Source organism: Urocampus carinirostris, chromosome 13 (genome assembly GCF_059441175.1).
Source record: "Urocampus carinirostris isolate Australia breed hairy pipefish chromosome 13, RoL_Ucar_1.0, whole genome shotgun sequence".
Taxonomy (NCBI): domain Eukaryota; kingdom Metazoa; phylum Chordata; class Actinopteri; order Syngnathiformes; family Syngnathidae; genus Urocampus; species Urocampus carinirostris.
In genome coordinates, this window is record NC_142361.1 from 24,381,506 (window position 1) to 24,403,529 (window position 22,024).

Here is a 22,024-nt window from a genome sequence, read left to right on the forward strand (position 1 = left end):
AATGTCATACTTTGAACTGCTGCTGTGTGATGCTGCTGTTGTCTGGATTGAGGAACTCAAGTATGTGAGGGATAACATCTCGACAGCAGAAGTTGTATGTGCCAAGTGCAGTAAACAGAGCGCTTTGAGCTTTGCTTCGCACCTGAAAAGATCACAACATATTTAACATCTGAAGAAAAACCAAACCAGACGAAAGAAAGATGAGGGGCAACTCATGTATGCGGACAGTAATTTTGCAGTGTCCTCACTTGACTGTAAGCGCTTGTAGAGAGCCGAAGCAGGTCTTTCATCAACTGCTGGTGAATACTTCTGTACTGACACCCTTCCACTGTCAGCTTGCGTAGCTAATAACCCACAACGTGTGAAAGTTAAAAAATAAAAAAAACTCGAAAAAGATGACATGACTTGCAAATTCGTACATGATCAACTCACTTCATGCTGGAGCATGACTCTGTCAATGAGCAGAGCCCTGATATGCTGCTTTCTGCCAAGAAGCTGCAGAGAAAAACAATTGGAAATGGTTTAATTTCGGCCCAGAGGAAGCCAATTTCCTAGATATAAACAAAAGAAGATTCTCACTCTGTTTTCCATGGATTTTTTCACAAGGTTGAAGCTCTTCCAGCGAGAGTCAAACTCATGCTTGTGGGAACCTTTAAAGTGCAACAATTCACTGATAATCTGAAAGACATAAAGACAACAACCTGTTTGTATCGAAATACACGCAACACCATCACACTTCTAAATGTGACAGATTAATTTAAAATGCTTCTTCAGTGTGGTTGGAATGAACTTTTTTTCCTTAAAATCACATGTTGGATTTTCTTTTGCAATCAGGTGATGCAACAAGAGTCAATATTATAAAACAATGACAATGATATAGTTTACTCAAAAAAGTACACTTCAAAGGACGATATCAAAAATTGAGATTTTTGGTTTTCACCTTAATGATGGAAAAGAGAGACTTGGTGTCATCCTCAGAGTGTTCCAATATATAATCTGTAAAAGAATGACATTGCATCATTGGATCAATCATTACTAAGAAACGGGGTATGTTCAAAAACTTACGAAGCAATTGTCTCATCACATGACATATTGAATCTCTGTAGTTCTCCTTTGAGTCATCTGCAAATTGACAACGCGTTGTAATATAATACTCACATGTACAAAAAGTATCCTAAATATATGTAAGGATAAATCTTAAATTAAAGTCTTGCACGTACCGTACTTGGTTCCAGTATAGAGAATAGTCTCATCTAGGTTCACCATGCTTTGGACCCTTGTTCAAAAAGCAAAGTACATAACTGAATAATTTGAAAGAGAAGACAAACATGAAACTACAAAATGTACAAGTATTTCAGAAAGATACACAAAGATTAATACTACAGTACTATTTCATGGTGAAAACAATGTAAATACTTTTCAACAAAACTGCTCACAGTTCAGGGATAGGCTCTCCTTTCAAAGGAGGCAAAAGACCACCAGCCCCCAAAAGACAGTGCTGAACAATAGTGAGACTCTGTAGGACATCATCCCTGTTGAAAAAAAAAAGCACACATACACACAAAAACTAAGTATAACACCTCCAAATCCATCTAAAAAAACAAGCACACAAACAGACCAAATGAATATGATTATGCCTAGTACCTGGTCATTTCTTGTTCTCCCTCGGAAAATCTTTGAAGCTTTTTGAGCTCTGGCTTAAGGATCAGGTCCAGCAAGTTATAGGTAAAGTCAGTCTCGTCAACATTGGGCACGTGCCACCGAATGTCCAAGTTCCACAAGTCACCTGGACGACCCCAATCCTGCACAGGGCAAAAACTGTAGTTCAAACTACAAAACTAAATAATGGAGGATAAAATTGCTATGATATTTATTAGTTTATGTATTGTGTGTAACCTTATTTAGAATTTCATGATACTTTCTTTACAAAACAAAAATGGGGAAAGGTAGAAAGAAACAATGGCTGGATTTAATGGAGTGATTAATCATGAGAAATACACTCCTCCAGAGTTGGAGAACATGTGGTAAGAATCAAAACCACAAGCAAGATTTTGTATATAAGGTTTAGGCACCAGGAATAAAAACCACATGTCCTACTCGTGGTTATTTCAAGACCTGTCGAACAGGAATGTATACATATATTAAGAGGATAATAAATTCAACTAGGTCAAACTGCAGGAAGCTATTTAAATTCAGCATTCAAGAACAAATGGCAAGTACTAATTAAACCAGTGACAAAATACAAAATAGACTTATAAAGTCTATTCTAAATAATATTCGCTAGGTATTTAACAGTTTAATTATGAAGTCCCTACCTTGATCGGTAGGTACTCTTTGATTGGTTGGCGAAAGCCCCTTGGCACACTGCAGTACTCGGTAGGATAGATGAGGGCAGTGGATCGGAGGAGATGATGCAGCAAGTTGCATGCAAGGATGTAGCCCTGCTTAGACTTAAGGTGAAGAGTCAACTGCAAAATCTGGACTAAGTCAGAGGAATAGGCCAGGAGCTTGTAACCATCTACTCGAGTAACCTGTAAAGGCACATGATCAGAGGATTTAATGTTTGAGAGTTAAAAAATAACCCACTCTGAAAGAATAAAAGCTCAGTTCACCTCAGACAGTAGCTGAAGATTCCATAAAAACTCTTTGTCAAGTTCCTCTTCATGTAACACTTCCTCATCTGTTTGAATACAATCAAAATGAAAACCAAGGAACATATTAAAATGATTGACGTGTAAAGTGATTTTGAGGCCACCATTGCACTTACTGGCAGCAAGTTGGTGGATTTGACTGCAACAGTGAGGCACAAACATTTTAAGAGATTCTGCGGGGTGACACTGAAAGAACAAGAGAGTGTCAAATGAGCAGTAACCAACATAAATATGTCCACTGCATAGCTGTACACATTCACTATTACGTAGAGAAAAAGACAGCTTTTAAAGATAAGGCATTATTTGAGTGTTATCATTCGTTATCAAGGGATTAAAATGATAACGGATCTAATGTAGTGTGTTTATTGCGAATATATTATCATGCAAATTAATGCATTGCGAGTTCAGTACCTTGGCAGCTGCCCGACACATATCTGCTACCATCCTTCCTGCCACACGCGTTTCAAAAATGTTGGTGGTTGCAAAATTGAAAACCTTTTCAAGAGCAACCTGTGAAAATAACTTGATTGAAGTGTGCTGTAATATTTGTTTTCACATCTAAAATGTCCTGTACATACCATGAAGATCTCCAAGGAGCACTGAGTGAGGATAGTGCTGAATGTTGAGGACAAGCCAAGCTCTACCAAACTTTCAAAATGGGTCATTTTCTCAGTTTCCGTCTCCCCACGCGTTTGTTCTAGAGTGCTGCTGTCAATCAAGGCAAAGCATCTGCAGGAACGATAAGAAAAAAATAAAACAAAATAATAGAGTAGTATAACAGCTTGAAACAAAAGTTAAATGAATGTAAATATTTATGTGCAAAAAGAAAAGGCGTTGTTTGATTCATTTTTTGATAGAATATGTATTTTATGGGAAAAAAAGATATCTATCATGATAACTTTCTGGCATACCTGTCCATGAATTGCAGCACGAAGTCCTCAAATTCTGCAGAGGCCGAACACAATTCCCTTTCCACCTTAAAAGTTAAGGAAAATTAAAAACAAATCAATATGACTGCTGGCTTTTTTATGAAATGTAAGTGAAAAATAGGTTACCTCTGTCAAGTCTGTTCTTTCATGTAGAGCAGATGAACAGTCCACCAAAGGCACAAGAGTAACAAATGTAGCAATAAACTGGAACGTGATCTGCATGGAAGACAATACGGATCGATTTTGTACTATTATCACAAGTTTTTCAAAGGGCCTGAAAAAAAAAAAACACACCATGCACTTGCTGAAATCATTTGGATCAACTCCAGGCAAAGACCTCATGAGTAGAGGCAACATGTGAGTCGGCCCATCAGGAAGGTACTTCCCACCGGACACTAAACTCCGTGCTACGCCAATCATACAGCTTAGGGTTGCTGTCAGCTGGTGGGGCTCGGTAAGTGTTTCCAGGGCAGGGTAAGTTCTACAGAAAAATGAAAACAATTAGCCCTTAGTGTTCCTTGCCAAATAGAGTGGTAGTTTTCTGGACAAAGGCAGAAAACTAGCAGCAGCCTGAAAATTGGGTTATAGAAGAAAGACTCAACTTGCCTCTCAAGAACCGGAGGAATGACCAACTCAGGTCTCATTAGAGCGAGGTTCTTCAGAGCTTGTGCGGCGTCAATGCTGCCTGTTTTGCTGAACATGGCAAGCAGAACTGGCTGTATCATGCTCTCCACAAAATTTGTGATGTCATCCTCTGTGAGCTTGTGAGAGTCAGGGATCGGTGTCAGCCAAGACGGCTTTCTGTAGCGCTCTCGATGCAGCCGGCGAACAACACTGGCCGGGAGACGCTGCAGCAACTTCATGAGCTTCATCTAAATAAATAAATACAATATAATTTATAAATTCATTGATGTAATCAGCACTTAGTATAAATGATTACTTAAATGTTCAAACTACTAGCTTCATTTTACTTAACATGTATATTCATGAAATGTGTGCACGAGAAAACATAAAAACAACAGTTTACTGAAGACCAAGGGCAGAGTTTGAACCAAAGAATGGTATTGCGACATGTTGCCACACTGGTCCACTGTGCCACGCAAGTCACACAGTCCCTAAAAATAAGTTGTTGTGTCAACTAGGGAAGATGTGCTTCCTCAAACAGAATGGCATGTGTGTCTGCTCGCGGGGACATTTAATACTATTGCGACAATCTAACACACGTTGGTTTCTTGTTATTTCTGTATTAGCCATGCAACCTAGAAAGCCAAAGAGATTCATGTAGCTATGACGAATGTGTGAGCCCCTGTGATGCACTTTATATTTGCTGAGATGAGTTGGAAAGATTTAGCCGAAAATATATGGATATCCAAGAAAGGCTCTGTCATAATGCAATCATGTCGCTTAAAGGAAAACAGTAATTAACAAACGTGCCAGTCAACAATACATTTTAAAATTAAGGGGAAATAAGGAACTCACCAACCAGCGACCGTGGTTCGATGGGTGGAAGAAAGATGTAATGCTGTTGAAAAGGCCAGTGAGCTGTGCTTGAGTTTGTTTACTTGGTCCGCCCTGAAATTGTCATTAAGTGGTCAACCAATTCCCTTTTGGCTAGTTGAACTAAGCTTGCCACAATGTCGGAACAAAGGACACACCAGAAGTGATGAGATCCATAGCACAACATGGCCAATGTCATAAGCGTTGGTCAAGTATCGCGGGAACATCATCTGGCTTGTTCCCACGGGAAGATTGAAACTCCTCAAGACTCGAGTGAAAATCTGAAAAATAGTAAACGTAAAAAAAATATATATAATAAAGTTTTACTGTGCTTCTGATTTAGAAAATTAAAATTTTGAATGATTTTTTTTTTAAACACACATCTGTGTTTTTAGAAAAGTCAGGTGGTTAGAATATATCTTACACACATGTAACATTATACACAAGACCAACCAGATAAACAAAGAAACATGATAGCTTGTTTCTAAAAAGCAGGGGCTGTGAAACGCACACCTATACTTACTGATACTAAACAATAGAACACGTGAATAACTGCCTAAAAACGCAAAATGTGTAAGTTGCTCTAACAAATGCAAATGTACCTTTGGAATGTATGGATCCCAGTCAACGTAGCCGATGTTGTCATTGGCTAACCGAGCAAAGAGATTAACCAGATTCTACAAAGGGAGTGCAAGATCAAAATGGAAATGGTGGTTACTTAATGTCATGAAAGAAATATACATACAGTATGTCACAAAAGTAGTACACCCCTCATATTTCTACAAAGATTTCATTGTAATGTTTAATAGAACATTACTGAAGAAACATCGCTTTGCCACAAAGAACAAATGGCTTACTGGATAGATATTCTCTGGTCTGATGAGACAAAGATTCATTTATTTGGCTCAGATGGTGTGAAGCATGTGTGGTTGCAACCAGGTGAGGAGTCCAAACATGTTTGTGTTTTGCCAATAGTCAAGCATGGTGTTGGGAATGTCATGGTTTGGGGCTGCATGAGTGCAACGGAAATTGGGGAGATGCATTTCATTAAGGGTATTGGAGCATAGAATGATCCCTTCCCTCCAGAAACTGGGTTGCAGGGCAAAGTTCCAGCCTGACAATAACCCCAAATACACTTCTAAGATGACCAAGGCTATTAAAAAGGGGACAAAGGCAAAGGGGATGGACTGCCCAAGCATGTCTTCAGATGTAAACCCAATAGAACATATTTGGGGCATCCTCAAGGTGGAGAAGCACAAGATCTTGACTATCCCCCAGCTCAGTCATGTTGTCATGGAAAATAGAAAGAGCATTCCAGTGGCAATTTGTGTGGCTCTGGTGAAAACCATGGCCAGGGGGGTTTAAGTGGTTCTGAAAAATCATGATGGCCACACAAAATACTGAACACAGGCTACTAATGGCTATATTTTTAGTTTTTTGGAGGGGAAAAATAAATTTACACTGCTATGTAAGCTTTTCAGAGAATACCTTTCATTGTGTCAAGGCGATGTTTCTTCAGTGTTGTTCAATTAAACATTATGATGAAATCTCTGCAGAAATGTAAGGAGTGTGCTCCCTTTTGTGACATGCTGATATATACACATCTGTTGAACTCACAAATTCCCAGCTTGGAAGATTCTGCACAGATACCCACAAGTTGATCATTTCTTCAAACCAAAGCCTGTTAAAAATATTAACAGTACATTAATTCAAGCGGTATTCAATTACATTACATTTTATGAATGCCTGTACTGTTATCTAAAGGGAAATATTAGAGTAACATATCATCTGTCGTTTAGAATACATGCATTTAAATATGCCAAATAGCAGCATGCTTTGTTTAACTTTGTTCTATGAGAAGAATGGTATTATATTAACATTTATGTCCAGGTTTTTATGTACACACCTGAAAAAAAGACAATAAATGAGGAAAATGCATGTCTAGACACCCACATAGAAAGGAATCTAAGCATTTTTGGCATACTTACTTAAAACCTTTATGATGCAACTCCGGTGGTAAGGTTGTGGGGAGAAAAAGTTCAAAGTAGCAAATTGCTCTCTGCATAGTGGCGTCAAACGGACAAAACAGCGGCCTCCACTCATCCAGCATCTCCTGGGTTGCAGACTCTGGAAAATAGCTGTATGAAAGGGTAGAGTCACACTCAATCCATTCACATCAGGGCAACTAAAGATGGTCCTGTATGTCTCACACGTTATCTGCAAAAATCAACCTTTTATACAGCTACATAATTGAACATAACAAAATCTTGTTATTTGTTTAACTAACTACGGAACATGTTTCTCAAAGTGGGTATGCTTAAAATATAGAGGCCTCAGCACGTGCAATGTTCAGCGGGGGAGTGATAATTCACACACCTGGCACTTTCTGGCAGTTAGCATCAATCCAGTGGTTCTGATGGAGCCATAATCCCACTAGTAGATTTCTAAGGTTGATTATGCGTGTGTAAACTTAGCAGGCTATGTCAGGTCACTAGCCTCCTTTAGGGAACTGCAGTCACCGTAACTTGCAGCCAAAGGCCACTTGGACCTTCCTCCTGCTTCTGTACCAGCTGACCACAATTTACGCTCTCGTCCCAGTGACAGGAAACTCTCACACAAGACAGAATTAGATTAGATAATAGGATTATGCGACTAAGTGCGAAGTGAGGAACATGACCAAGAAGCATGCGCAAACAGAAAGTGTAACTGTGTTGGAAAAAGTCCAGGGCCAGTTTATTTAAGGAAAAAGGAATCATACTGATCTTATTCTGAAAATAGAGTCCACGAGCAGAGCTTCAGACGAATCTCTTTGTTTGGCATTGGCACAAATAGCACAATTATTCAATCAACTACTTTGTGAATACAATGCTTTCAAGATGTCATTTCATCATTTGAATGCCTAAAGTGATATTTAGTTGTCATTGTTATGTTTATTAGGTTTGAAATGTATTAATTTTCTTTACGTTTGTAGAGAAATGCTGACGTCTATATTCTTAAAATGGTGTAAAGGCCTACTATGACAATAAAAAATGTATACAACTGCATTGGCCCTTCTTGAATTATTTAAAATTTAACACAAATGTATGGATCAGGATTAGTTAAATATACTTACGGCCTGCAACTTTTCACAAGGTTCTTTAACACACCTTCCACAGAGCTGTAAGAACAGAAACACGAGACATTTGTATCATAGTTAGAGTATGTATGAGTCTAAATGTAAACGAAACTGAGTCACAGCAATTCCGTTTTAATGAGAGACCATGCAGTCTTAAGCCCAACAGCTTGAGAATACTATTATTACTACATGAATGATCACAATAAATAAATTAATATCCCATTCAGTTTGTTAAAAATATGTGGCATTGTACATGTCGGTGTTTTGATAAAATTTCACATTTAAACCATACCAATGTTGGGCTCTAATGTCAACATCCATCTCAAGATTTGAAAAACACAAAAGTGTTATAATCTTGGGACAAGCCAACAATTTGGAGCGCCCCTCTAATCTCAACTAACAGTGCTTATAAGCAGGAACAAGCAATGCCTTGATGGAAAGATAGCCTGCTCAACCCAATCACCATTAACAACATATGTCCATGAGGTCGCTTGATGCTTTTTAGAGCTGACTAGCAGCCTTCCCATTCCAGAGCAAAGGTAAAAGTCGTTGCTTGGAATGCCAATGTGAACCACATGCTTTGCGAAGCTGTCAATAGAGCGCTGATCATTTAATGAACCTAGACACTCTAGAAGGGGGATTCAGATTGCAAAAAAAAAAAAGTTATAAACCCTCACGTTTCTCCAGGCACATTCCAAGACGGGAAGTAACGTGACAGTAGCTCTTACACCAGTGGAAGCACAGGATGGTGTTTTGTTCTTACTTTGAGTAGTATGACTATGCAATTCAACTCTTTATAAATCTTAGTATGTGGGAGTGGGAATTTTTAAAAGTATCTCTCAATACGAATGGTTATAGATGAAAGCATGTTAGCAGCAGTGCGACAGCCTCTGATACGTATGAGTGAAATGTTAACATTGATACATCTTTGGACCCATAGCTACAAATTGGTTGTCACCTTGATTTTTCATGCAATGTGATACTAAATAAAAGTATTTGTCAAAAGTACATTCAAAAGGAAAACACAAAGGAACGAAATCCTTACCACCTCTGAACCAATTTTAACATAACGAGTTTAGATGAACGGGGCCATGGAGAACTGAATATGAAAGAGGGGAGGGACAAAGGAATAAAGAACACATTCAGCACCAGGCAGGGCATCAATCAAGCAGAATATGAACAGATGACAAGTATATTCTGATTGAATTGCATTTGCGACGTTTGGAAAAAAAAAAGGGCTGGCTGTCAGCCAAAGCAGCTTGTTACCATCGACAGTAACGACATAGATCCGCTTGCAAAGCATAAAAAGCGTACAATGTTCCCATAGCACCATACAAGACACTTCGCACTGCTTTTTAAAGAAGAAAATCTTTCAGTGAGTATCATGCTGAACAGAGTCAAATTAGTAGTGAACAGTAATTCCTCATATATACAGACGCTCCCCTACTTACGACCAAAAAACGGTAGATGAGAACAATTTTTTCGGGATGTCGAAAAATATCCAGACGTTGCAGCAAGTTAGATTTTGTATTGTTTGCACCTTTTTCCGAGTAGAGGACATTACTGTCGTGCTTTCCCCGCCGCTACCGGCTTGTGGCGCTGTGAGAGGTCATCCAGCGTCCACCCTGAAGAAGAAATCTGCTTCCTCTTCCTAGTTTGTGTGTAAACATACTGTACTGAATCTCCAGCGCACTAAGAACTTTGACATATTTATTGTTTAATCGTGCATCCTTTCAATATGGTTGGTGTAAAGTGTAAAGAAGAGACGAGCCATTTCTTTTGAAATGAAAGTGGAATAAGAAAGCTTGATGCGGTTGAGAAGATGGTTGGATCTGTTTTTTTTTTCAGCCACTCTCTACCACGGAGGTGGACCTCTTGAAGCCCAGCTTCCAAAAGTAACTTAAACTCAACTTTATTCATCTTTATAGAGCATATTATTTCAATAAATGTTTACGAAACACAGGTTACTTATACAAGCCTTAAACATACTTATATAAAACTTACAAAATATAGCACTTCGCAACTTCAGAAAAAATTTAACTTACGAACGATCGTCCGGAATCTATCTCGATTGTAAGTAGGGCAGCGTCTGTACCCAATACATAGAATAGAATAGAATATGCCTTTATTGTCATTGTTACAACATGGGATATGCTGTGACAACGAAATTGGACGACTCCAGTTCCACATTTACAGTGAGGATAAGGAAACAAAGAGACAAAGGAACAAAGAACTAACTGACTTTGTTGTAAGTAGTCTTTGTTTTCCTCCGGGGGGGGGGGGGGGGGGGGGGGGGTTTGATAAGGGTGAGGGTGTGAGGGTCAAACAGAGTTGCCAGATACAACCGAATGTTTGATCTTACATTACACATAGTCCAGTGTTTTTCCGAATTGCTCAGTCCACAATTGAATGGATTTGGGAGTACAGTCCATAAACATGCCTTCTACATGTATGAAGACAGGTGGAAAAAATGATATAGGCTGCACTTACAGCAAACAAATATTTAGGTATACGTTTAAAATATCTGGGGAAGCCAAAAACCATATTATCAATGGTGCATTGGTTATTTAACTTTCCCAGAGTGTCTGTGAATCTTAGGTAGATGAAAAACTACATTTAAAACTTTGGAAAGCCCCAAAAGACATGTTCTGAAACCAATCAACATAAAGAGTGCACTAAATTGATCTAGACAATAAAAGGCTTAGTTAAAGTTATACAGCCAATAATACATGATGACTCCTACAAGTTGTGCCTGGCTCCAAGTCAGCTTTCCAATTCAATCAAGATCTTAGATCCCTGAAACACCCACTCTGTATGTTTGTGCTATTTGAATTTCTGATGCACAACTAACTAAATGTTCCATTAGATAATCAATATATCACATTGTGTTTGGAAATAGTGCAAGAAGTCAATTAGTCATCACATCAGTAACTTTAGTGACACAGGCTTAGCTCCGTGATTATGTTGATTCCAAGTGTTATTCAAGCACAATTTCAAAATTGACGTACTTGTAAGAGATTGGAATTTTTTACTTTTGAATTGAATTTTTGTACAGTTCAGGTTTTACTGATAAAGTTTGCAAAGATAATTCATGTTTGATTATTTCTCATTGCAAATTTGTTTTTGAAAGCCCTCATATTCAGATTCACATTCAGATCGGGGAATGGTGAAATGGTATTCTATAGTCTGTACATGCCTTTGAGACTTATTGAGATTAAGACAACATGACTTGAATTAACTTGAAAGGCAGTAAAAACGAATCAGAGGTAATGAGTGTTCGAATTTAGAGTTTGCATTGAATTGCCCAAGCCTTGGTGTACAATCCAGTTTTAAGTGTGTGAAAGACGGTCAAAATATTTCTGAGTGTGTTTGTTTATGTCAAAGCAAAAGCACAAACTTTAAACAAACATACCTGGGAAACCAATTGAGGTCCAGATGCTCAGTCTTAGAGTAAAGTATCCTGTCGTGAAGTTCATACAGAGGCCTCCAAGGCAATTCCAGGTCCTCCCTTGACAGAAGCTCTCTTTTCCTTAGAAGGACAACAGTTGGAGTTATGATAATGTGTAAACAGGTTTGCTGCTTCAGACCAAGTTTCTCTTACTTGAGCAGGTTAATGAGGAGACGAGACAGGCCTTGCATCATGCTGATCTCCAGACGAGGGATGGTAACTACCTCGTACAGCAACTTGATGAACAACACGTGGTCTTCTTTGCTGAACTTTCGGCCATATAGGCGCAAGTACCTATGTTCGAAAGAAACACATTGCACTGTTCAAGCCTGTGTGTTTTACAAAGAAAATCACGATGCATGCCACAAAGAGTCATGTTTCATAAATCTCTTTGGCGCAGCTGTGAAATTGACTTGTTTTGAAATGGTTGTGTCACCACTTGTATGCCATAATAGTAGTGAACAAAATCTGGGTCAAACCCCATAGTGAACTTTCCATCTCTATGAGCCTGTAGTGCCTCTCTCTGGGACCCAGAAATGTGCCAACATGGGGACAGAAACGGATTAGTCAACCCGGCAACAAAGAAGAAATTGAAACAGCACTACTAGTAATCCAATGCCATGTTGACAGATGCCACCATGTGATTTATCGCTAAGTAAACAAATAACTCATGGTGACAAAAAGTGGAAATCATCCAACTCTTGTCGTAATGTTAGTGACCAGAAAACATGTACATTTGCTTTAATTAATATGGATTACTCTACATTAAAAGTGGAGTGGGTTTTGTAGCTTTAAACCTTTATCTATATCTCATCTCATTAGCCGTACCGCTTATCCTCATAAGGGTCGCGGGGCCTTTATCAATATGATCAATGCAATTCTTGTAATAAAGTATTTTACAATGACCGGCAACTTGTCATATTGCCACTGTTCTAAAGTAGTGGTTCTCAAATGGTGGTACATGTTTGACGATAAATTTAAGTATTATTTTCTTATATTTTAAACTTATTTTTTTAACTTGTTACAGAGCTCTTAAAACAAGGACTAACAGTCTGAAAAAATTCTTACCCAGGGCTATCACCACCCAAAACAAGCAGAAAAGACCTAAACCAAAAAAATCTAAACCATGTATTGAGAAAGTTATATTTTTGTTTTATGTCTTCACTCTATATTTTGATGCTCAGGATATTGCACTTTAATTGCACGTTTTTCTGACGCACTTACAACCAGTCTAATCAATGTCATCGTAATCAATGACAGTGAAGACAATTTTATTTACTGAGAACTGAGGACGTTGTATGCCAAACACAGAATTGCCATTTACATTTTATTTTTTTATAGTTTAAAATAAAAAAAATCATCTGATGAGGCACTTGTATTTTTTTCAGTATTTTATTCAGATTTACATTGTTATATTTAAATTTATTCTAAAAATAATCCAATTTATATGTAATTTATTATATTAAATAATTTAGCTAATTTTAAAAAGTGTGTTTTACATTTTCTAAGAAACATTGGTTAATCACTCATTTGAAATGCTTTATACGGAAAAGGTTTGATTATTGACTGAATATTACTATTGTTTTTATTGTCACTGATAACAATTTAGTGAGCGTTGTCTAAGACGATATTAAATGTTTGGCACACCAGGATTGACATCTAATAAAAGACTTGGGGGAAAAATAAATTGTATAAACAATGTATTTGGATAGATAGACAAAATTTACTAGATAGTGTTTGTAAACAGGCTTAAATTGCAAGTGCCCCAGAAAAGTTAAAGTTAAAGGATCCAAACATATTTTACTGGAGCACTTAAAAAAATAGTTGAAATACAGGTACATATTACACATATATTTATCAAAAATAAAATCAAGAAGAGTACAAATGACGCTTTAATTACATATTCACTCATTAGACTGTGAGTTACACAAGCTCAAGCTAATTCAGACTTCGCTAAGAAGAACGCATTAGCTTAACTTTCGTAACTGCACTAATTACTGTGGAAGAAAACAAGGTTAGCAGCCTTAAATAAGCTACTTTATATTGCTTTCAGTATAACCGGTATACAAATGCATACATCATTTATTAAGTAATAATAATACTTACGTGGAGAGTTTCCTTGTCCAAAATAGCAAACCAGGCCATATTTCTCGAAATTGAACCGCCCTGGCCAAGTTGCCCTTAATTTTACTCAAAATATCATTGGATTCTTCATCGAGTCTATCCGCATAAGGCAAAAGTTTATTATAAACGATATCTTTTTGAGGGACAAATCCCAAAGCCTCAGACTGTGCCTCATTCATATTACCAAAACAAACAAAAATAATCGATGTGTAATTCTATTTGTGTTGTTAAGTAAATAAAACAAACCCCAACGCCCCCTTGCCCAATTGTTGGCCCACTATGTGACTAAATAGGGAGTCACAAGTTGATAGCCATTCAAGCCGTATTCAAATAGCTATACTCCAGATAACGCTTGGAAAAAAAGCGGCTTTGAAATGTTAAGGCAAGTCGATAAAAGATTTTAAAACAAAAAAAATGTCCGGTTAAGCGTTGGCACTCGAGCACTTCGCTTTCGTTGCTGCCAGTAAGCTAGCGGGCTAGCTAAAGTTAGCGTTTAACTACAAAAGCTCAGTCATGTCCCACTGACGTTCAACATCGACTGATTCATCCAACTACAGTGAAGCACAAGGACAGACGACACCCTGGCTGCCAACGCATGCCAGACGTCATATCCGGTTTCTGGCATTTGATTTCATTTCCCAGAGTTCTGTTTCCCCTTTTCCTAAACATTAATCCTATTAGATCATAATATCTTGGTTTTATCTTTTAGTTTTCTATACATATAGTCTCGGATGTGTGTTACTTCAACAGTAAATTAATTGCTCTTGCCTTTTTCTGTTTCTTAGTTTAATCCGGACTGCTTTTGTAATGTACAACGTCAGCATTTGCTCTGTCATCATGTCATGGCGACTTTTAGCGTTTAAAATTGGTTTTAAAATGTCTAAAAAGTCAATGCTATTCGCAGTAGATTTTGAACCTTTTAAAGTATTTATGAATAACAAATGATCATAGTGGTTGCCAAATTACCAAAAAGGTCAACTCACTATTTACTATATTCAGGGTTGGGTAGGGTTACTTTAACTTGATTGCTTTCAATTACTTTTGGATTACTCCAATACCAAATATGCTAATAAAAGACAGAAGAAACTAAATATGAATAAAATTATCACTCACAACACGTGGTAAGTTTTGCCTCCTGCCTTTGATCTCTTTGATCTCCGGCAAAACTAACATCAAATGCGACAGAAACAAAATGAAAATAAAGCCAAACAGCTTGCCACCATCATTTTTGCCGTTCCATGTATTCCGTTACTCCCCAAGCCTGCACAAAATTTAGTAATTTTATTCATGTTTAGTTTCTTTTGTCTTTTATTAGCATATTTGGTATTGGTGTACGGTAATCCAAAAGTAATTGAAAGTAATCAAGTTAAAGTAACCCTACCCAACCCTGACTATATTTATCTAAAAGTAATATCAGGCAGATTTTCTTATCGTTTGATATTTTATTCTTTGTTAAAACCGACTACATTTGCCGGAATTTTAGTCACTTTTTTTGTAGGCGTCAGTTTGCCATGTCATGGTGACATGTGTCTTTCTAAAATAACTTAAAAATATCACAGTATTAGGAATTGTCTTATTTAAGTATTTTTTGTATAAGTCTAGTTTTGTTTCCACGTGTACTTCAACTCGACTGAATGTACGTGGATGGTTACAACACATTAAAATATGTATATATATTTTTTAATAACAATGTAAACCAAACGTGTGTTTAAAAAAACAATACATTTTAATTATGGCTGTGGTATATTGAACTTAGGGCTCGCCGTAGTAGTGTTACTCCGCATGGGCTGAAAGAAACAGAAGAAAAATAAATTAATCATAATTCAGATTCAGATTCAGATCTACTTTCTTGTCATTCTAGTACACGTGTATACAGAACGAAATGTCGATACATCTGACCCGCACAGTTTCCCTGAATGTACAGATATAAATAAAATGTTGTATTGATTTGGAGTATTGAGTACTAATAATATACTAAATAATTATGGCTATGTATAGTATTTTACAGTAGTGCAAAGAGTGCAAGAGTGCAAGAGGAGCAGCTAACCAGATGTGCAAAATGGGCAGTCAGGTAAACAAGTCGGGTATACAGTAACAATAACACTGTAGTACTGTAGTAATTAAACATAAAATTATAATTAAAATTAGTCTTACTGTAATTGATGACAAGTTGGTAAATATTATTTATAACGACATTAAACGTGGCACTCCAGGATAAACACGTAATAAAAAACTCATAAAAAGAATGTCCGTATAATATTTACTTTTTAGTGCTGGCAGATTGGTCTAAATTTTGAGTACATACGAACAGTCGTGCAGATAAAAATAGTGTAATGGAATGAATAGCAACATAGTTCCAAAATAAGAGTAGGGAAATAAAATATGTGTATAATATATGTACGTTATATTATCAATACTTTGTGAAAAAAACACTGACTCATATTTCTTGTGATCTAAAATAATTTAAATAATTGTCAAGTGTTTGTATAAAGACATACATAATTATTAATACAAACAAAAACAATTATTCTACGATACAAAAATTAATGTACCGGTAATTGAAAACGTTAGGGTATCTATTTTATAAATTGAATAGTGACTGCCATCTAGTGGTTACAGATACAAACTGCAAAATGTTCCCAGACAACAAAGACACCCCACTCCGAAACGAATTCCTGCACCGTCTACGTCATAATAAAACTGACGCATACGTCATCGTACAGAGACAATCTTTCACAAAGCATTTCCTCAGGTCACCTAGCAACCGCCAACGTTTGTCCGCGCGAAGCGTTGTAATGTGGAAAGCACTCATTAGTTTTGATCAAACGTTTTCTTTTACGAAAACCATTGGTTAATGAAACTGGTTATTGAATAAGTGGCCATTTTTATTGCGTTTATTATGTTATTCTAACAAGCGTGTGTTTTGTGTTTAAAAAAAATGATCGTTGAAAGATTCAAATTGACTAGTGACAGACCTTTATCCCATCAGCGGCTTGCTTGTAGTTCCGATTACACAAGTATCCCGGTGCGTGGCAAGGATATATTTATTTACAGTAATGAAGACGTCTGGAAGAAGGTTTGGCACTTGTTTGCATGTTTCCAACGCGACTTGTTCAAATTTGGAAATTAAATTACGATAATCGAATGTACCCACCAACCATTTTGAAGCTGAAAGCTACTTTTGTCACTGATTCGTGTAAGGGCTACCACTTTCATATGAATGTTTAAAATAACAAATGAAGGTTATTATAATGATATAATCATGGAATTATTAGAAGTAAATAGGCTCAGTGGTTAAAGTCAAGTCACTGAGAGATACTTTTTTGTTACTGATAAGCACAAAAGGCTACCAGTTTAATATGCATTTCTAAAATAACAACTCATCATACACTTACTATGTAGTTATTTTGTTGGTATTCTGTTATTGCCGGATAAAAGGTATTTCAAATTAGGTTAAAATAGCCTTAGTGGATGACTTCTGTGGTAATTAGCGCACTGGGCTATCTGTATGATATGCTTTTATGATATGCTTTTCTACAAGGACAAGTTATCATGTCATTACTATTTATATTTCTGCGTTATTTATATATTTTACCATATTGTAAATAGTAAAACTAGGGTTAAACCGGTCACTCTAACCCTTTTAAAATGTTAAAATGATTTTGAAAGAAGTGATCATGTCAACATTTTCCCCTGACAGTTAAAAATCAAATACCTAGAAAATTACAATAACCCATGACGGGTAGTGAGCTATTTTCAGTCCTGGTCCACGAGCAACTCAGGTGTTGTAAGGGGGCCAGGTGCCCACGAGAACCGCCTTTGTGATCCCTGATGTATGTTGAAATGTTGATAAACAATATGCTTGTCCATTATTTTCTATTTACTGTTTTTGCAAAAAGAAAGTGAACGTTTTGTAAACAAAATTCAATCTTCAAATTGCCATTTGTTAAAAACTACCCAATAATTTTTTTTTCCATAATTGTTTTTTAACATAAAAAAAATTGCTCCTCCTGTAGCCTTGAGTTGAGGGATCTGTAACGTCTGTCCGAGGGCTTTTGTTGGCTGTGCCAGAAATGTCCTCCAGACTGGGTAGAGAGTAGCCAATGATATTCTCGGCTCGGTTGATGACCTCAGAAATTAAAGGAATTTTTAAATTCAAATGGGTGGCAAAAGAGAACATTCATCATTGCAATTGGCAAAACCTTTTACAACTTAGTTTTCTCAAAGAAACCAGACTGCTGAAATATTCCAAGAAATCTCACGTTGTCATAATCTTTAAAAAAAATGCATTTAATTAAAGTCAGCTTTTCAAAGTCAAACTCATCCATTAAATTGAATTAACTGAAATTCCGAATCGACACAGGCCTGGTCTCAACCCTTCTTGGAGCTCACTGGCCATCACGGGGACATAACATCCATGACTTTTGGAAAGAAGACCTCACCTGTCTTACTCTGTTCTGCATCTGCTGATTACATCATTGTTTGGAATGTGGAAGTGTGCCAGAGAAGTGTGGACCAAGGTACTAAAATAATGTCACTGAATTATGTGATTTTAATTTGTAATGGTGTCCAACTTCAGGGCATCATAGTTATGTTAAGTCGACTGAACAGACAAAACAGGTCTTAATTTTTTACTCTAAAAGATACAAAGTTTTACCAATATTTTAGACCCTCATAATTTGATAAGAACTTTGGCAGTGGGTTGTTCTATTCCATCTGTTGAAAACATAACCAAGATTGTTTTTTAAAAATCTTTTTAAGAATACTGTTTAGCCAGATTGCTTCCATTTCTCTCTCAGGCAAACACATAGGTGCTGATGCATGCTTTTATCTCTTGTCGTGCAGATTATTGTAATTCCCTTCACTCTGGACTCCTCAATTTGTTTTTATCAATTTTACAAACTATTGTATGTAGCAAGAGTCATCCCACTATATTTATCAGGCCAACACAGAGGTGTTGATGCAAGCTTCTTATCCTTTCGTTTACAATTTTGTAATTCCCTGCTCTCTGGACTCCCCAATTGTCTTTATTGATTAAGAAATATTTCCAAATTCTGCTCGTTTTTTTCTTAGTCAAACACAAAGGTACTGATGCATGCTTTCATCTCTTCTTGTTCAGATTATTGTAACTCTCTACTAACCGGACTCCCCAATGTTTTTACCATTTAAAGAATATTGGAAAACTTTACCCATTTCTTTCTTAAGGCAAACTCGTAAGCGCTGATTAATGGATTTAGCTCCACTGATTTACATTATTGCAATTCCCTGCTCTCAGGACTCTCCAATTGTTAAAGTTTAGTGTTTGGGAGGACATAAAGTCTGCAGGAACCCTTTATAGTCTTAAGAGGAATCTCAAGACACTATCTTTTAGTGTGGCTTCTAATTGATCGTCTTTAGTTTTAATATTTTTACTTCTCATTTTATCTGCCGTCAATTTTAATCCATATTTCATTCTTCTATGTTTCAGTTCTCTTGTTGTTTTACACTCCAGCGTTTCTCTTAGGTTCTTCAAAATGTCAATGTTTTCTCTTATCTTGTAGTCAGCTGTCTCATTTCTTATTGCACATTGAATGTTTTATGCTTATGAGCTGTCCTAAAAGTGATACACTGACAAATTGTAATTTGGTTTGAATCCAACCAAAGGTCAGACTGCAGCTGGGGCAGTAATCGGAACTTTACTGGGTGACGTGGTTCATCTTTCCTTCAGTTTGTCAGACGAGAAAGTAGCTGCCTGCTGTGGGGCCACTGCATACGTTCTTAACTCTCAGGTTAGAACATTAAATTTCGGCAGGTAAACTCTGACCCGGGAAACAGTTGTTTTTCGCATCAGAAACAGGAAACGATCTCGACGTTAACGGGCCATTTAGGACCCGTAACATCAGCAGAGTTCTGCATGTGGAATGAAGGCATTCTAGTTACATCATCGGAGGATCGAACATTCCGGGTACAGTATTAACATTTTGATTTACGCTGCTTTGCGAAAGTATTTGACTCACTTGAACACAATTGTGAAGTGATATTGAATATAATGGGTATTTTATACTTTCTAAAAGTCAAGTCGGATCATGTTCATTTGTACACCCCTTAATCACAATGAGTCTCAAAGGGCTGCAAAGACCAAATATTATTGCAAACAACAGACTATTATTACACCATACCCTGATCTAAAACCTACATGAGGGCAAGGAAAAACTCAAAAACCTCAGCATGAGGAAAGTGAAGACACCTTGAGACGGCACATGAGGTAATCCCCCTTGACTTGGGGCAGCATTAGCTCAGGAGGTAGAGCGCTCGTCTTGGGATCAAGAGGTCGGAGGTTCGAGTCCCGGCACCTCCGTGTTATATGTGGAAGTGTCCTTTGGCAAGACACTGAATCCCTAATGCCCACAATAAGCAGGTAGGCGCCTTGCATGGCTAAGTGTGAAGCACATTGTAAAGCGCTTCATTGACTTGTAACGCGTTATAAATGCATACCATTTACATCACAAATGCTTCAAACCTGTTGTTGATTTTTGAACAAAATAACATCTTCTATATGTATATTGGAAGCCTGAAATGTGACTAAAAATTGAAAAGTTCAAGGGGGCTGAATACTTTCTCAAAGCGCTGTTTGCATTAATCGACACAAAATATTATTGCACCACAACTTAGATGTAAAATATCTTCAGGTGTGGGATCTACAAACGGAATCAGTTCTCTACCAGTCTTATGTCCTCTCAGGTAAGATGTTAAATAATAAACCCTCTTTTGTTTTAAGTTTACCCAGTGGTATATTCCAGTCTGAGGTGGGGACTGCAAAGTGAAATTGCTGTATAGCGGGAAACAGAAATCTATGGTAATGCATAGCTAATGCGATCCGAATCCGCGGTACCTTAGATGAAATCATCCATCCATCCATTACCTGCACCGCTTATCTTCAGTAGGGCCGCGGGGGTGCTGGAGCCCATCCCAGCTATCTTCGGGCAGTGGGCATGGGACACCCTGAACTGGTTGCCAGTCAGTTGTAGGGCACACAGAGACAGACAACTTGCTCGCTCATTCACACCTAGGGACAATTTGGACCAGTCAATTAACCTGACATGCATGTTTTTGGAATGTGGGAGGAAACCCACGCAAGCACGGGGAGAACATGCCAACTCCACACAGGAGGTTCGATCTCATGACCTCAGAACTGTGCCGCACACCTGCTAACCACTGCGCCGCCGTGCTGCCCATAAAATCATTAAGATAACAAATTAATATATAGTCAGTGCTACTTATGTGTAACATACATGTTTAGGATTAAATAACATTCAAAATAAATTTACGGCCATACAACTTAGCAAGAGTAGCTATTAGTGTCTGCCTTCCTCGTATTTGTTTATAACCCAGTGTTCTCGTTTGCCCGCGTCCCCGCGTCCTAGACGCATTATTTTTGCTGGGGACGCATAGTGTCGAATCAAAGTGCGTCTCCGGGACGCAACTTTTTTGACACAAAATTGTCATTATTACCCGATTACTTTTTCTTAACAAACAATTTAGCGCACTCCAAACTTTTCGTCAGGCAGATCCGCCATTGTTGTTTTGGTCTCGCGGTTAGAGTTTTCGTCTGCACGCCGATCTTGTTGCTTCGAGATTACGTCCTTTTGTGGTGGTCGTCGTTGAGTGAAGGTTAAGTATGCATACCTGTCAACCTGTACGTTTTTGCTGTACAAAGTACTGTACGTTTATTATGCATTTTAAGACGTGTACGACGCACAAGAAAATCTGTACGGAAAAACGCAAATTTGTCAATCATGGGTACCATCCCGTAAACACCGACTATCACTAAAACGGCAAATCAATCAAGTCAAACGAGTTCGAGTTTGTAGTGAAAGTCCGTCTCTTTTTAGAGAACCGGCTTTTTCGACTCAACTCATTAAAGAGAGCCGGCTCTCAAACGGCTCACTTGCTTTGATAGATAGATAGATAGATAGATAGATAGATAGATAGATAGATACTTTGTTCATCCCCAAGGGAAATTCACATTTCCAGCAGCATCCCTGAGCTGAGAACAATCGAGAACAATCGAAAATAACACGGGAGCTGCTGGAGTGGCTGCCATTCGTGACGGCGCCGGAAGAAAAGATTCAATTTGAATCATGTACAAACAAACAAACAATTGAATCATGTACAAACAAACAAACAAAATATTCATGTTTCAATAAGTGGAGTGTTAATAAAATGGGGGGAAAAATAATTTCTGATACTGATATAACCAGGTAAAACTAATTTTAAGTTA

At 37.5% G+C, this 22,024-nt stretch overlaps 2 protein-coding genes across 2 annotated transcripts in view; one reads left to right on the forward strand and one right to left on the reverse strand.

Annotated features, from left to right (window-relative positions):
* The window catches only part of psme4a (proteasome activator subunit 4a), a 29,587-nt gene extending 15,289 nt beyond the window's left edge, over positions 1–14,298 (reverse strand). The window contains exons 1-27 of the mRNA XM_088350799.1: positions 13,747–14,298; positions 11,794–11,934; positions 11,605–11,721; positions 8,190–8,234; positions 7,066–7,215; positions 6,695–6,758; positions 5,680–5,754; positions 5,236–5,358; positions 5,060–5,152; positions 4,187–4,452; positions 3,875–4,061; positions 3,707–3,796; positions 3,563–3,627; positions 3,230–3,380; positions 3,063–3,161; positions 2,768–2,837; positions 2,613–2,680; positions 2,316–2,531; positions 1,645–1,802; positions 1,437–1,532; positions 1,221–1,276; positions 1,066–1,122; positions 941–996; positions 580–678; positions 433–495; positions 249–344; positions 11–142 (exon numbers count right to left, since the gene is read on the reverse strand). Of these exons, the coding sequence (XP_088206925.1) occupies positions 11–142; positions 249–344; positions 433–495; positions 580–678; positions 941–996; positions 1,066–1,122; positions 1,221–1,276; positions 1,437–1,532; positions 1,645–1,802; positions 2,316–2,531; positions 2,613–2,680; positions 2,768–2,837; positions 3,063–3,161; positions 3,230–3,380; positions 3,563–3,627; positions 3,707–3,796; positions 3,875–4,061; positions 4,187–4,452; positions 5,060–5,152; positions 5,236–5,358; positions 5,680–5,754; positions 6,695–6,758; positions 7,066–7,215; positions 8,190–8,234; positions 11,605–11,721; positions 11,794–11,934; positions 13,747–13,943 (3,030 nt within the window). The 5' untranslated portion in view covers positions 13,944–14,298. The remainder of the gene's footprint in view (positions 1–10; positions 143–248; positions 345–432; positions 496–579; positions 679–940; positions 997–1,065; positions 1,123–1,220; positions 1,277–1,436; positions 1,533–1,644; positions 1,803–2,315; positions 2,532–2,612; positions 2,681–2,767; positions 2,838–3,062; positions 3,162–3,229; positions 3,381–3,562; positions 3,628–3,706; positions 3,797–3,874; positions 4,062–4,186; positions 4,453–5,059; positions 5,153–5,235; positions 5,359–5,679; positions 5,755–6,694; positions 6,759–7,065; positions 7,216–8,189; positions 8,235–11,604; positions 11,722–11,793; positions 11,935–13,746) is intronic.
* A 2,233-nt stretch (positions 14,299–16,531) lies between these two features.
* The window catches only part of wdr27 (WD repeat domain 27), a 53,779-nt gene continuing 48,286 nt past the window's right edge, over positions 16,532–22,024 (forward strand). Inside the window, exons 1-5 of the mRNA XM_088351847.1 lie at positions 16,532–16,840; positions 18,128–18,284; positions 19,408–19,532; positions 19,595–19,708; positions 20,433–20,484. Coding sequence (XP_088207973.1) covers positions 16,703–16,840; positions 18,128–18,284; positions 19,408–19,532; positions 19,595–19,708; positions 20,433–20,484 — 586 coding nt within the window. The 5' untranslated portion in view covers positions 16,532–16,702. The remainder of the gene's footprint in view (positions 16,841–18,127; positions 18,285–19,407; positions 19,533–19,594; positions 19,709–20,432; positions 20,485–22,024) is intronic.